This window comes from Phyllopteryx taeniolatus, chromosome 22, assembly GCF_024500385.1.
Source record: "Phyllopteryx taeniolatus isolate TA_2022b chromosome 22, UOR_Ptae_1.2, whole genome shotgun sequence".
In the NCBI taxonomy this organism is placed as follows: Eukaryota; Metazoa; Chordata; class Actinopteri; order Syngnathiformes; family Syngnathidae; genus Phyllopteryx; species Phyllopteryx taeniolatus.
Genome location: NC_084523.1, coordinates 6022989 through 6037572, shown reverse-complemented (window position 1 = coordinate 6037572; position 14584 = coordinate 6022989). Strand labels below are relative to the sequence as shown.

The following is a 14584-nucleotide window of genomic DNA, read 5'->3' as shown; positions in this document are numbered from 1 at the left end:
AGACACAACATGAAATAATTCTCCCCGCCCAAAGACATCACACTTAAGTTATTTAATAAAAGCTTTTCTTTTTAAACAAGTGTTCTTTTAAAACAACAACTGCTCTGACGGCAGTGAAATAAATGGATTTAATAACAAGGCGAGTAGCAGACATTCAACTTTTACCACAGTTTGCATCCTGAAACAAAAAAAAAAAAACAAAAAAAAAAAAAAAAAAAAAAAAAAGAACAGTGCGCTGGTATCAGGAGGTCGTTGTTCTGTTAACTCTTCCTTTTTTTTTTGTTTTTTTTTTTTTACTGCAGTTGCCAGAGACATACAAATATAAATTTTGACTTTGAACGTGTCAAATATATATAAATAGAACTTGGTTAAAGATTTTGTTACAAAGTGCAAACACCACAGAAGGGGAAGCGTCAACAACAAGCAAAGACAATGACGTACAAAAATCAACGTGAACTTTGTCATTGTTTTAGCTGCATTGTCACAATATCACCTCACGTTGGGGTTCCTATCAAAAAAGATAAACCTCAGTTGAGAAGCTCCCACACTATGAACATTAGGCCGGACGTATGTATTTAACCCAGTGTGTTTTCCTCCTTCCCCCCCAAAATAAGCATTCTAATCCTCACCTAGCAAATATACATAACACTGGGATCAGTCTTAAAAAAAAAAAAACAACACACATTTGGGAAGACCAGTGATGAAAACAGGAATGAGAGACCTTTTTTGGAATATGATGCAAAACGCTTAGTTTTCCTACAATCTACAGTGGCTATAAAAAGTCTACACACCACTGTTCAGAAGTTAATTGAGACCATGAAAAATAATTTCCAAACATTTGACCATCAATGCTACCCATCGCCTGTACAAGTTAAAGTCAATTTAATTTTTTAAGAGTGTAAATAAAACAGCTGAGATAATGTGGTTGCACAAGTGTGCACACTGCCTTATGACTAAGATATGGCTGTGTTCTGAATGAACCAATCAACATTCAAACTCACGTAAATCGGAGTCAGCCCACACCTGCCACCATTTAAAGGCCCTCTGATTAAACCCAAAGAAAGTGCAGCTGTTCTGTTCTGTTATTCCAGAGGGTGTGCACACTTGTGCAACGACGTTATTTCTGTTGTTTACTTTTACTTCCCCTCAGGAAAAGATTCCCCCCACCCCTCATTGAGTTGTACAGGTAATCTCGGTCACAACAATGGTGGACTCATCTTCATTTTCTATATCACAAAAACCTGGCATTTGAACAGGGTGTGTGTAGACTTTTTATATGAACAGTATATGAACTTTAATAGTGTTGAAAGGGGCACTGATGTGTTTTAAATATGAGAGGAAATACTGACAGACGGGCCCTAAAGATGAAGACGATACTCATATTCTCACAGTCTTGCTTAAAAAGCACCTGTTGTATGACAGGCTCCAAGCGTTTATGTGATGACAAATGGACACGTCACACGTTCCCCACAAGAGTATCGATAGTGTGTTCTCACTATTCCGCTTGCGATGAGCAATGTGGTGAACCGAGGGAAGAGGAAGTACTGCAGGGAGTGGTGATGAAACATTTTCCCGTCTTTTATCTTTCAATAAAGCTTGTACATCGACTTAAATAGTGCGTGGATGAAGAAGTCTGTTGTGTAATGGTCAATGGACACACACTTGAACTTGAGCAACTAAAATTGGAACTCAAGTAATAATAATCATAAAAAAAAGTAAATTGCAAATATGTGAATTTCAGGGGGGAAACCAGGCCATTGACGTCAAATTATATAGCTGTTTAAATCCTCCTTTCTGCAGCTCAGTACAAACGGGGAGCATAATAAATACCAAAGAGTAATCATAAACAGATATGTACACATTTTCAACTGTATAATACTTTCAACATTTCTTCAAAATGACAATTATTCCTTTAGCTCAAACCCTAAATGGTACATGGCACTCTAGAAAGACCTAAGAAAATCTGTTAAAATAGCAAAAAATAATGTTTCCTTTAGTTCAGACTTCCACCTATATTCGGTACAATACAATGCATTGAACGGCATCATTGGTTAACAGATTTTTTTCCCCCTGTAAATGTATATATTGTAAATGTGAACGGGGTCTTAGTGTGGCACTGGTGGAAGCTGCTGCGAGGGAGGACGAGGGCAGTAAGAGCACTTTAAACAGCCATGCTGGGTGTACACAATGCACACGGGACAAAAGACTGCAAAGAGAGTCCGCGTAAAAAGCGGCTTCATATAAAACGGGGAGTAAAAAAAGAGGGAGGGAAGGTAAGAGGGCGAAGAAGCTGGTTAAAACCCAACTGAAAAGTTTGCCATTGAGCAAAGATTGCAGGAGAAGAGAAAAAAAAAAAAAAAAAGAAGAAATGTTGAAGCCGATGTTCCAGTCCTGTAGTAGTTCCTTGTCAGCTGACCACAAAGAAACTCTTATAAAAAAGTGAAAAATGAATTCCTCATGAACACGGCATTTGGACTCCGCAGTCCCGCGTTCATTTCCGTCAGCGTCATTCAAAATTAGAACCGGAGGGTGAAAACAAGCAGGCGAGAACGTGCGGCCCAAGACTCCTGAGCCCGCTTGGCTGCCGTAAACGGAAGTAAATAAGCGACATCACACAGGTGAAGCAGTCTGATTGGTTCTGTCAATAAGGGGATTGGGTTGGGTCTCACTGCCAGACATTCTACCATACAGGTGTCAGTGATGCAACTCGGCCTGCAGGGAGAGGAAGACGGAAACAAGACTTTTCATACACGGTAACTTTCGTTTTTTTGTTCAACATGTCAGTTTTGTAGTACAGTAGCGAGAGAGTGGGAACAGGCACTAGAGAAAACAAAAAAAGTTTGTTTTAATAGGTTTAAGCATGCTTTAATAAGTTTAACTGTTTAAAGCATGTGGGAGGGGTAAACTAACTAACATCTTTGTTGTTGTTTTGGTTTAAATGGTCTCTTCATATCACAGATTTACACCGGTGGCGGGTGGGTCTGGAACATAACCCCGGCGGTAAACGGGGGTTCATTATTGGTATTCATTATAGAGGATTTCCTCTGTCTGCAGGGTGAATAATCATTTGCAGGTTAAATACTAAACAGAACAAATGGATTTCATGCAAAGAGAGTAGCTACTAAAAAGACAGCCTACCTGTCTTTGGGACTCGCTGTCGTTCCCGTTCCCAAAGAAGCCGTCCACACCGCCCAGCCTGTTGAGCTTGTTGCCGGTCTTCCCTTCATAAGAGCCGCCGCTCTTCCTCTTCCTCCCCTCTGCTTTTTGCCCATAATTCAACGCTCCAGAGGAGGGGGCGGCTGTCAGCTCCCTGCTGGCAGAGTAGGATATACCGGTGTTGCCAAGATCACTGGGGAGAAGAAGAGGGGAATTTGCAGTTAATGACATTTAGCGAGCACCAGTTGGAGCTTGATGAATAAACGCTGCAGTCCAACCTGACTCATAGAGGCAGGCATGACCTCCACCTACCTGTTATTTGAGTTATGGCTGCGGGAGCCATCAGCTTTCGATAACCAGTGGTCACTGTAGCTCCAAAGCCCGTTTCCCTCGCGACCGTGTCCCTTTTTCCTCGCCAGGGTCGCGTCCGGGCCCCCTGATGCTTGCAACGGCGGATGATAGCTGGTCCCGTTCCGAAAGGAGCAGTAGTAGGAAGAGTTTTTTCTCTTAGCTCCCACGAAAGAGTCCTCTCTCTCTTTGGTGGGGCGACTGGCCCTGTGCGCGCTGTGATGGGATGCTCCCAGAGTGGAAATTGGCTGTGGGGCATCTCTGAAGGTCAAACTTCGAGGTGAAGATATGGGATGAGGGAAGGAGGGACCGCAGGAGATGGAACTGGACGGGGTGGTTAAAGGCGGACGAGTGTCCGACGGGGGAGAGGGAAGGGGTGCCTGCTGGGACGTGCCGCCAGAGGGCGAAAGGGAGGACAGGCTCTCTGCAGCAAGAGGAACCTTTCTGGAACAAGACGCATGAGGTCTATTTAAGGGGTCTCAAACTTTTTGGGTCTGACACAAGAATGAAGAAGGACATCCTTATAATCCTCAAGCCAATTCAACGTTTCTACGAAGAGAACCTCTAAATTCAATAGGGATTAAAAAGTTGACTGTTGAGGAAAAATGATGTCATGTTCAGAAAAAAATGTTTATTTTTTAATTTTAGTTCATTCAAATTATTTTGCAGACCCCCAAGCTACAACTCCGGGGACCCCAGTTTGAGAACCACTGCTTTAAGGTACAAATTCATGCGTGTATACACTGGCCCAGGAGACTAACCGTATATTTTCAGATTGAGTTTTGTGTGAAACGGACATAGAAGAGAGAGAAGAAAGAAAAACAAAAAAAGAAAAAAAACACTGACCTCCACATTTGTGCATTGAGGTGCTTCTCCACCATGTTTTGGAGCGCCAGCCTCATCCTGTCCCACCGCCTGTCAAACACGTAGTGGCCTCGTCCCATGAGCCTGCTGCTGAATATGCAAAACTGCACCCAGAAAAGGCGGGTAGGAAAAAACGAGCGGGCAAGAAATTACAGACTGATCATGCTTCTACATGGCTCAAATGAATTGCTGCCCGAAGCATGTCTAAGAGGGTATTAACCCCCCCCCCCAAATTAACTCATAAAATGCCAACAACTTCAAAAATAAGTCCATATTCACCCCTGAAGGCTGTGGGTGGACTTTAGAGAAGTGAAAGATAGGTGGGTGGGCGTCCTCGGGAGTCTGCGCGTCGCCGTCGTCACTAGACAGCCGCTCGCCATCTCCGCCTGCTGTTGTTGTCCAAGGCTGGGGCGAGTGCTCTGGGTTGGAGGCCGGGACGGGGAAGGGACCTGGAACAGCGAAGGGTGCTGGTGGCGGAAGCTGAGGAGCTGAGGTGGTGATGCCTGGAACCCTGGAGTAGTTAAAGAATATGGCAAGGAAGTAGTAGTTCAGCTTCAAGCAACAGATATTTACCTCTTTACAAGGTCTTTTGCTTTTGTTCTTAGGTTGATATGCACATTCCGGATTGAGAGACTGACAAAAACAGGCTAAAGTCATGAAAACAAGGATTTTGTCACATCAGCACAAAGACAAAATAATTGCACTTGTGAATGTTTGCTCCCCAGCCAAAGCAGAGGACAAAACCAAGGCTCAGAGCGTGAATAGAAAGAGGAAATGAGTTTCTGATAATACTTTCTTCACAGTAACTCTCCTCAACTCTTGTTTACAGCATCCCCTGGTGGGGGAAAAAGTGAACAGACAAGGACGAAACAGATTCTTTCCAAGCCCATTCCTACCTGGGTATGTGTGCGTTTGCCAGCTTTAATTTCAGTGTGGACAGAGCACGTCCATTAGGGCATTGAGACTTGCTGGGAGACGCGGCGTCTTGCGAGACGACACTCGGGCTGCAACCGTCCTTGTCTTTCTCCTTCGCTGCATCCTTCTCCTTGGTCCTGCCCCTGTGCTCGGCCAGGAGGACGTCAAAATGTTTCCTCCTGCCAGGCACGGCTCGGCGGTGGGTTAGGGAGTGAGTCTGCAAGCAGAGGAGCAATGTTCTAAGTGGGTAGTTTGTCTTGCTTACAGGGTGATAAGTGTTTTGCCATGCTTGGTTATTTGCATTGAGCAAATGAAAACTGTGCAGAATTATATTGCAATGGGGCAAAAGCTGACGACTTCAGTCTTAGCTTTGAATCGAGGCTGTCTTCTCTCAGCAATGTTGCTATCATGACTGCAACAGCTGACATTCACATACAGTATTTTCAAAACATCAATAACGGAACTGATTTTCAAATGCACTCTAATCAAATGAATACAAGCAAAAAATATGGTTCTATATAATACAGAAGTTCGTCAACCCTTTACCAGGATGGACCAAAAGTAGGTAACACTCAAAAAACATTGTTAATTACATTTAGTTTTTTTTTCCCATTGTAACATCCCTCCTTCCTTCCGTTTCCCACTTATTATTCAAGTATCCTTACATTCTTCCTTCACCTATACCTGCTTTTCTAACTTCCTCGCTTCCCTCTGTCACACCTGTTTTTGTGTTCAACCATCCTACCATTCTTCCTTTGTGGCTTAAACCTGCTTTTCTGCCTTCCTGACCTCCGGCCTTCCTTTCCTTGGACCTACTTTATTTTGCATCCTTCATCCCTTTAAAACTACCTTTTTTGCCTTCTTTTGCTACCTGTCCAAACTACTTTAGAATTTTTTTTTTTGTTCATGACTCAAATTATTTGCCATTATTCACATTTGCTGTTAAAAAAAAAAAAAAGTGCAGTCCCACAAAACAAAGGATTATATTCCCAAAGTTAAAAGACTATTAATTTTGAGCCTGCAGCAGTAATTTGCATCTTTCTGCTATTACGTACATACAGTTAGTTTATAAACATTAGTTATAATAAATACGTGTGTGTTTGGGATGGATGGCTGGTGTGTTGGAACCTTGCAGGTGAGGGAGCGCGTGCACGGCTGTTTGGTTTCAGGGTCCTGAACGCCACAGTGCTTATTTGGGTCAAATATTCTTCCTGTTAAGAAAAAAGGGGGGGGGGGGGGGAAAGCACACATTTAAAGTGCCATTTCCAAACAACTATCACAATGAGTATTTATGATGTTCACATCTGCATCTAGTTGCTGCAATTCATATGGAAAAAAAAAAAAAGAAGCAGAAATTGGCAATCTAGTTTGTGGGAAAGTGGGAAAATAAACCAGTTCCATTTGAAATTCCAAATCGGTTGTGATGTTTTATTACATACCATGTGACAACAACTGAGTGTTGAAAAATAAATAAAAATATGAAATCATGACTCAGGAACAGAGGGAGCCCTGAGCGAGGGTAAAATATGGAGGAAATCTCTGAGCTGTGGAATTAAAGGGTGTGCACCAAAGCAGGAAGAAAAGGATGGAAGAAAAAAAAGAGGAAATATATCAGTTAAACCACAAAACATTTAGAGTCAGACATTTTGATGCAGTTACAATAGTAGTTAACAGATTGGATATCTGGAGGGGAGAGAGAGCAGTGATATAAGAGTGAGAGGGAAATTGTTGAAAAGAGGAGGGAAAGTCTCCCACTGCCTGTCACGGCCATCTTGTCTGCAGCCAAATATTCAGCCTGGATGCTCTCCAAAAGTTAAGGAGATAAGAATGAGCGAGTGTGTGAATTTATAAAGCGCATGCGCGCACAACGGCAGGAAATCCTCTGAATGATTTCTAAGAAGCTCGAACATTAATACAGAATAAAACAGAACCCCTGCTAACCTGAAAGCCTGTTGTGCGACCTGGAAGAAGCCTTGGTGCCATTTTGATTCTTCTTCTCAGAAGGTGACAGTGACGACAGCTGAGAGGCCGGCCGGTGAGCAGGCAAAGGAGCGGGGGAGGGGGAAAGCGACGATGCCGGCCGCCTGTCAGGAGGAGAGCGCGCCGGGCTGGGGCGCACGTCCAGAGACGACGGCGATGCGGAGGAGCGCGGCGTGGAGGGCCCCGTGTTGCCGCGACCATTCGGTAGTTTCACATTGGAGAAGCCCACGGCTGGGAGCGGCGGGTGTTTGAGAGGGGACAAAGAGGGGGAAGAAGACGAGGCAGCGAGACGGACTTGTGAGGTCGAGTTGGCTCGGCTGAGGCAGGGCATCTTTTCCAAGCTCACGACCGGAAGAGATACACTTGAGGGAATAAGAAGGGGTGTCATTATATAGTGGAAAAAAAAATAAAATAAAGCTAGCGATTTTAAAAAGTGCATTTCAATGAACCTTCGTAAAATATTTTTAAGCGTTCATTTTTTTTTACAGTTTTTAGTATATGTATCCCCGCATTAAACGTGTGTGGTGCGTGTGGGGGCGGGAGTTCAGTGTATGGCAGACCATGGCTTGCTCCGAGCCCCCTTTGGAGGATAGACGGCGAGTGGCGCTTTGCTGAAGCGGGAGTGAGGATAGTCTTTGGGGATCCGAAAGGCCAATGCATCCTCAGGACCGCTTGCCACGGCGGGGGCTTTGGCCTTCATGAGGACCAGCGGGCTCCTTGAAGGGACGGGAGAGCTGTGGCGCTTCTCTGAAATGAGACAAAAAAATCAGCGTTTACACATACAGATATAATGCATTGTTAAAGGCCAATGTTGGTGTTCTTGTGAACCCCCACCAAGCTGCTACTGCTGTGTCTGTGCGCAGTGCAAACTCACCACAGCCATCAATTATGAATACATTTGGAGCCAAAGCTGATCAGAGCGTAAGAGTGAGGGGATGCGGACGAGCCAGAAGCGGGCAGGGAAATAAATCAAGAGAGAGGAGCTCACACTTACGGTTCTTGCTATGCATGTCTTTGTGGGAGCAAAGTGGGGAGAGGATGAAGGGGGGTTGTGGTCCAGGATTCTTGCGCTCTGTCTCACTGGGAAACTAAACCCCTATTACCTGAATGAATGGACACAGAGGAAACGGGGAGAGGGAAAGAAAAACACACAAATAAACAAGCGTACACACACTCTAGCCACAACATCTGATGAGATGTGCGTATATCTGTCTCGCAGGACGTCCTTACGTGATTAATTTTGTGTGTGTGTGTGTGTGCGCGCTGATGGCAGGTGAGTAAATATGCAACTGGAAGCATAGGACTAGTGGCAGCTGTATTCAGAGTTGCCGGATCAAAGTCCACAGTCGCATTCGCAGGTACGCACCTACCGTCGAGTCGGTGACATGAACAGATTATTTCACACGGCTCCACACATCAGACGTAAGCTATTTTAGTATTAGTGCCAGCGTATGTGCGTGCAACTCTGGCCTGGATTGGCTCGTCAAGCATGTTTGAGACTACTCGCAGTGAAAATGACCAGATGAGCCGTTTTTTCACCCCCAATAGAGCTCATCCAGTGGTGGTGATTTACAATAGAGGGACGGCTGCCCAGGCAAGGTCACAAAGCCACTCAACTGCAAGGGTACCCTCGCTACTATGCACTCCTGCCTGCCCGCCTGCCTGCCTGTCGTTATGGCGATGCTGAGAGCCTAGCCGGCTGCTGATTGGCCGGACCGGGTGCGTGATGAGGAAACTGCTGGGTCATTTACACAGAGAAAGGCCAGGGGGTGTTGTGATGATGAATCAATAGATTAGGGGAGAAAATTAAGAGTGTGAAGTGAGTTAAATATCACACATGCCATTCTTGTGTGCACTTTTTCAAACTGTTTAACTGTTCAAGAGACTCCAAAATTCAAGCTTTTTTTTATTTTTTTTAATTAACTAATATGCAATGTTAAAGCCTCTTAGAGTGGACGTTTGGCTATAGTATTTATTTTGTTTTATTTGTTTACTGTACCAAAAACAATACAACAAGCATGGCAATAAAACAAGACAAGAATGTCAATTTATAATAAAAAAAAAAGTGTGCCAACACAAATGACAAAAATAAACCATGTTTTGGTACACACTCGGCAAAAAAACAAAAACAGATTGCAGTAATAAAAATAACATGAATAATAATCTACCTCATGTTTTGTCCTTCGTTTTTCTTCTGTGAGGTCTATTGGTTGTTGGCAAATTTGCTTAATGTTGCATTAGCACCACTCTTCCCCCCCCCCCCCCCCCCCCTTTCTACTGCAAGGACACAAATATGACGCAATGTTAACGTTCAAACCGTGCATTGTTACAGCGGCTTACAGTATTAAATACACTTTTGTATGTAAAAAAAAAAAAAAAAAGCTTCTGCCTCGTTTTGATGAACACTTTGCCTACTTTGAGAGTATTTTAATACTGGTCACGCTAGTAATACCTAGGTGGTACGTGGTGTAGAAATTTGAGAACCACAGCTACAGTTGAGCTACAAACTGGGCGAGCTGACCCTCCAGCTAGCAAATCCCTTTCTTAGTGTGTGTGTTTCTAAATGTATGACCTCAAAGTAGAGTTTAAGCATGAAAGCAGATTCCATGATGTATGTACAGTGGACACGAACAAGGCCAACGCAATGAATAGATCTCCACTAGGCGGGCAGGGGACAGAGGCGCCACACACTTGGGACAGTGGCGCAATGGGAATGCGCAACAATCGGAGGAAACGCACAGGACTGCTCATTTACCGGAGGCCGGAACATTTTTTTTTTTTTATGCATGTATGACACACTGTAGTCGGTCCTATAATTTGAATTTGAAGTCATGACTCTAATCCAATTCATAAATACAGACTTCACGTGCGCCCAACGACGACTTGTTGTGACGTGTTGTTTCACGCTGCCCCGTGTATGTGTGTGTGCATGTTTAATGAGTGTGTTTTAGACCTGTTGTTCCCCCACCCCCGATTGTGTGTGTGTCAGCAAGCAGAACCGCTGCAATGGGTGGGGGTAGAGGCTGTGTAGGAGCAGGGACAAAACAACGGCTGCCGCGAGCCTGCGTGCGTGCGTCCTCACAATACCACTGACCTCTTTCCGCTGAGAAACCAAAAGTAAGACTGCGTGCGCATGCAATTATGCGGGTGTCTTTTCTCTCAGCAGTTTGTGTGTGTGTGCGTACCCTCAACCTCAAACAGACGCTGAGGTTGGAGCAGGTGCCAGAAGCAGCAGCTCGCAGGCAGATGCGAGCGAGTCGAGTCGTAATCAGTGAACGGCGATGAGAGTGTAAATATTGTAACTGGGCCACTCAGTTTTGAGGGGATGTGCCTTGCCCAAGGGCAGACTGTGTGTTGATCCCACACAAGGATTTGCGATCACAAAATTTTAACAGTTTTGACATTTCTGAGTGTCGGCACGGACCATTTCCAAGCAGATTGGATACTCAAATGTGGTCAGTATGTGTGTACACAGATTTGGGAGGAAAAATCCCGAGTCTAAACCCATTTAATCTTACCGTAGTGCGTGAGGAAGGCCTGAGGAGTGACCACCTGATTGCAGACATGGCAGACAACGAGACGAAAGTCCTCCAGCACTGGAAACAGACGGCGGTGGAGCATCTCTGAAGAGGACAGCAAGAAGATCACACAAACCGGCCAATCAATGACTTCCTGCCAACTCCATGTAGAGAAACAAGATAGACAATGTCAAGTTTTTAAATCATCCCTTTGAATGCATCCACACTTATCTAGCAGCACTGGGATGTGTGTTTAACAGTGCTGGTGAGGGAGAGAAAGAGAGGAGAAAATCGGCGGGATTGTGGGTGTTTGTGTACAAGAGAGTCGTGGTGACTGTCATTCTGAGCGTGCAAAAACTTTGCCCCTGTCAGATCTATATATACACGCACCTGTCCACAGTGTTGTGTGTGTAAAAAGGATTTTCCCAATTGAAATGAATGACCATTAACATCTTTTTAATACAGAAAGATAGCACTATTGTAAATAAAAACATACTATAACATAAGAGAATGCAATGTAATAAACTGGTTGCATAGTGTATTTAAGCCAAAAGTCATACATGCTCAGTTGTACATTTGGTGTTGTGTGCCGTCAAGGGGCGTGGCCTCGCTTGTCGCGTTGGCTGTTTTCCACGCTATTAGTTCAGTGTTAGCGTCTCCTCCAAGCTCTCAAATTTTCGCTTCCAAGTCAAAGCAAAAAAATCGTTTGAACAACAGCTTGTATCTTGACAAAATGTTAAGCGGGGGCACTCTTATCTGAAGGCACCACTGTGGAGAACTTTCTTTCACTAACATGCATTACAACAACACGTGGCTCACGAGGGGTATATTTATGACGCCAAAAGGGCGCTTTGCCAGGCTGCAGCAAGCCAAGGTGGAGCTTGAATGAGAGTGACGTGAATAAGGACAGAACGCAGTTTCCTGTGGAGGTGCCAAGCAAAATGCAGTGTGAGTGTGCAACCTATTTGTGCAGCCCGACTCGGAGGGAGAGTGCTCCAGCCAACTTGCGCGCTTCGCACGCTGCCAAGGAGCTGACAGGCAGGAAAATGAACTAGAAAGAGTGAAAGCTGGACTGAAACATTCACTCACTGGATGCCAGTTTTCACTAGGAGTTACATGCAGTTCCTGTTTGAACTGAGAGAAAGACCAGCTAACCTGTTGCGAACCAGCCTTAAGCCTAGAATTCATTTTTCAATAACAATGGGAAATTTTGCACAATTTTCTAAATGACAAAGTTTTACTTCAACCCTGATGTCTTGTGACCTTTAGTGCATTACAAAAAATAAAATCAAAATAAAAAATGTGTCTGTGTTACATTCAGACTTCGAGACCTCAGTCATTAGTGTCGAGCAGCCGTGAAGAATAAGCAAGGACGAGCTCATTCAAGAAAAATCGCTCCTTTTGAAATTGCAATCCACTGGCTGGCGCTTCACTCGATGCGATTACATTCAGCCTTCCTTTATTCTGCTCACTTCTTGGAGCTCGAATTATATGTTTCCTACAGATAATGACTACCGTGATCCCCCGTTTATTGCGGGAGATCATGCTCCAGACTCACTCGTGATTGGTGCAAAACCACGAACATTAGAACTTTTTGTATTACTGAAGTCATTACGATGTTTTTCAAACAGACCACTCTAATGGGGATTTCTTAATGTTTTATTTTTAACACTTTTAAAGCATTCCCTGGCACCTGTTAAGACTATATCACTTGCACAGTTCTCCAAATAAGAGGCAAAGCGTACATGCTTCAAGCTGAAGCGAATGATGGACCGCGATATAGCGGGGGAACACTGTACACACATGTTCAAGGTGTTTCTCCTCGCTGGTGGGCAGCCAGTACACACAGCTCCGCTCTGACAGAGGAAGATAAAGCATGTGAGTGACTGAGTGCATTCAGGGTTGGGGGGGGGGGGGGGGGTTGGTATTTGACCAGCCAATGTGAAGTGCTTCCTCAGCCATGTGTATATGTGTCTGTGTGTCCACGAGGGCTGTGGCTTGGCAGTGATTCAACAGAGTGACATGCTGCGCTTGGGAGTATTTATACCCACGGAGGTGTGAAGGAACTCCTCTGGCTGCTCCCTGCAGGGGGGGGGGGGGGAGCTTTAGGGCAGCGATACCCCAAAAAAGAAGACAAGCATTCACGTATACAGGCAGAAAATTGTCCTTCGGTGTGAGCGTTAATGCTTGTTTGTGTTTTAAATCCTACACGCACACACAATGTATGTGTGCTGACTGGCTGTCGGAAGTGGTCATTCAACGAGCTACAAATATACTTTTCCAAACCTATATAATAACCATATATATTTTCATATGCTTCTGCCAAATGTGATGTCAATCAGTTACATTGGTTGCACACACAGAGCCAACACTGTCCAGGTCTCGTGGGCATTTTCTGTCTCTTCCAACGCTAATTTCATTAATTTTATCAACTACAAATGCCTCTTGACTGTTCTATATTTATTCTAGTAAGTGTTTTAACTCGTGGAGTGCGAGATAATTTTGTCCTCGTACATTTTTTGTGCTAAATTTTCTGAATTAACGTTAGAATGAATTCAGAAAAATAACATAACGGTTATAACGTAATATATATCAATATCTGTCTGATTATGCTGTTTCTCGTGCAAATCATTTAGGAATCTACGAAATGTTACACACGTCCAAGTGTTAACTTGAAGCTAAAGTGCTCGGTGCTGTTACAATAACAAGGCACCACGCAGCTTACGTGACAGCTCCAACTTCCCCACTCACCTTCTTCGTTGACAACAAGCTCTGCGTGGAACTCCTTCAAAGGCGAGTCTGCGTGGAAACAAAAATGTTACGACGAATTCGAAAATAAGAGGACACATTCAACAAACTTTACAGGGTGGGCGGGTGGCACGCAAGCACACATACACAAACTGGTTAGCATTAGCTTGTTAGCAGTGGCTGCCCCCTCGCTGACGCTGTCGCGTTGCCAACTTACCGTCAACGAGACGCAGTTGAGCAGGACCGACGAACGAAGACCAAGGCTCGCTGAGGAAGGTATCCGGACTTGGTATGAGGCGAGCCAGTGTCGCCATTGCTCTTCCTGCTCGTCCTTCCCCTCTCTCGTTTTCTCTCGCTCGCTCCTTCGCACGCAGCAGGCGAGGAACGAGCGTGTGACGTCATCTCCGGCAGCCTTCGGCAAGACTCTGCTGTCGTCGGAGGGTTGGAGTGGAAAGGTCGCGACTCGATGAGGTCAGAAGTTCAACGCTATTTTGCTCAGTTTATTGTACGGAGGAATGAGATTTCAGGGTTAAATAAACTACTTTTTTTAAAAAATCTAAATCTAAAATGTGAGAATTTGAGAAGTTTCCTGAGCAAAGTACTTAAAATCCTTCTTGGGAATTATTATCCAACAAGTGAATCATCTCTTCGCTCTTTCTTGTTATTGATTAATCAACATTTAATATAGAGTCACATTTTCCTGATGAGAATCGGCACTCTCCACTTGAGCTCTACTGCATCCTTCTCAACCGACACTGACAGCAGCAGCGCGACTGCGACTGGCTCTTGCTGTTGTCGGTGACGCACATTTGGTGTCACGGTGAAAAGGGATGAAACCGTTGGTCGTTTTGATATAAACTTTTTCCTTCCCGCTGCACCGGGATGAAACCTCTTCATTTTCCTCACACCACGCCAATTGTTTTCCTGAATCAAGTCTGCACATGCGCAGCATAGAGATAGAATAGTCCATTGCATGAGAGGGAAGGCGGAACGATCATGATATATTAAGCAATATTTTTTTCCAAGCACGTGAATTAACGTTAAGATGTATTTGG

The 14584-nt window shown here is 44.4% G+C and overlaps 1 protein-coding gene across 6 annotated transcripts; it reads right to left on the bottom strand.

Moving 5' to 3' along the window:
- Positions 1 to 37: 37 nt before the first annotated feature.
- On the bottom strand, positions 38 to 13988 carry atxn7l1 (ataxin 7-like 1). 6 transcript variants are annotated; one of them, XM_061761485.1, is made up of 14 exons: positions 13747 to 13987; positions 13533 to 13580; positions 12833 to 12863; positions 10782 to 10886; positions 8258 to 8366; positions 7824 to 8010; positions 7225 to 7625; positions 6412 to 6494; positions 5265 to 5500; positions 4648 to 4879; positions 4351 to 4472; positions 3469 to 3948; positions 3139 to 3349; positions 38 to 2712 (listed from the first exon to the last, which is right to left on the bottom strand). In XM_061761485.1, the coding sequence occupies exons 5-14, from the start codon at positions 8271 to 8273 to the stop codon at positions 2695 to 2697; spliced, it is 1986 nt and encodes a 661-aa protein (XP_061617469.1). In that variant the 5' UTR covers positions 8274 to 8366; positions 10782 to 10886; positions 12833 to 12863; positions 13533 to 13580; positions 13747 to 13987; the 3' UTR covers positions 38 to 2694. The 6 variants fall into 6 exon arrangements, with proteins under 6 accessions (XP_061617469.1, XP_061617467.1, XP_061617470.1 ...); XM_061761483.1 differs by lacking the exon at positions 12833 to 12863 and adding an exon at positions 12585 to 12637; XM_061761486.1 differs by lacking the exon at positions 12833 to 12863 and having other exon boundaries at positions 8258 to 8359; positions 13747 to 13988.
- Positions 13989 to 14584: the final 596 nt, after the last annotated feature.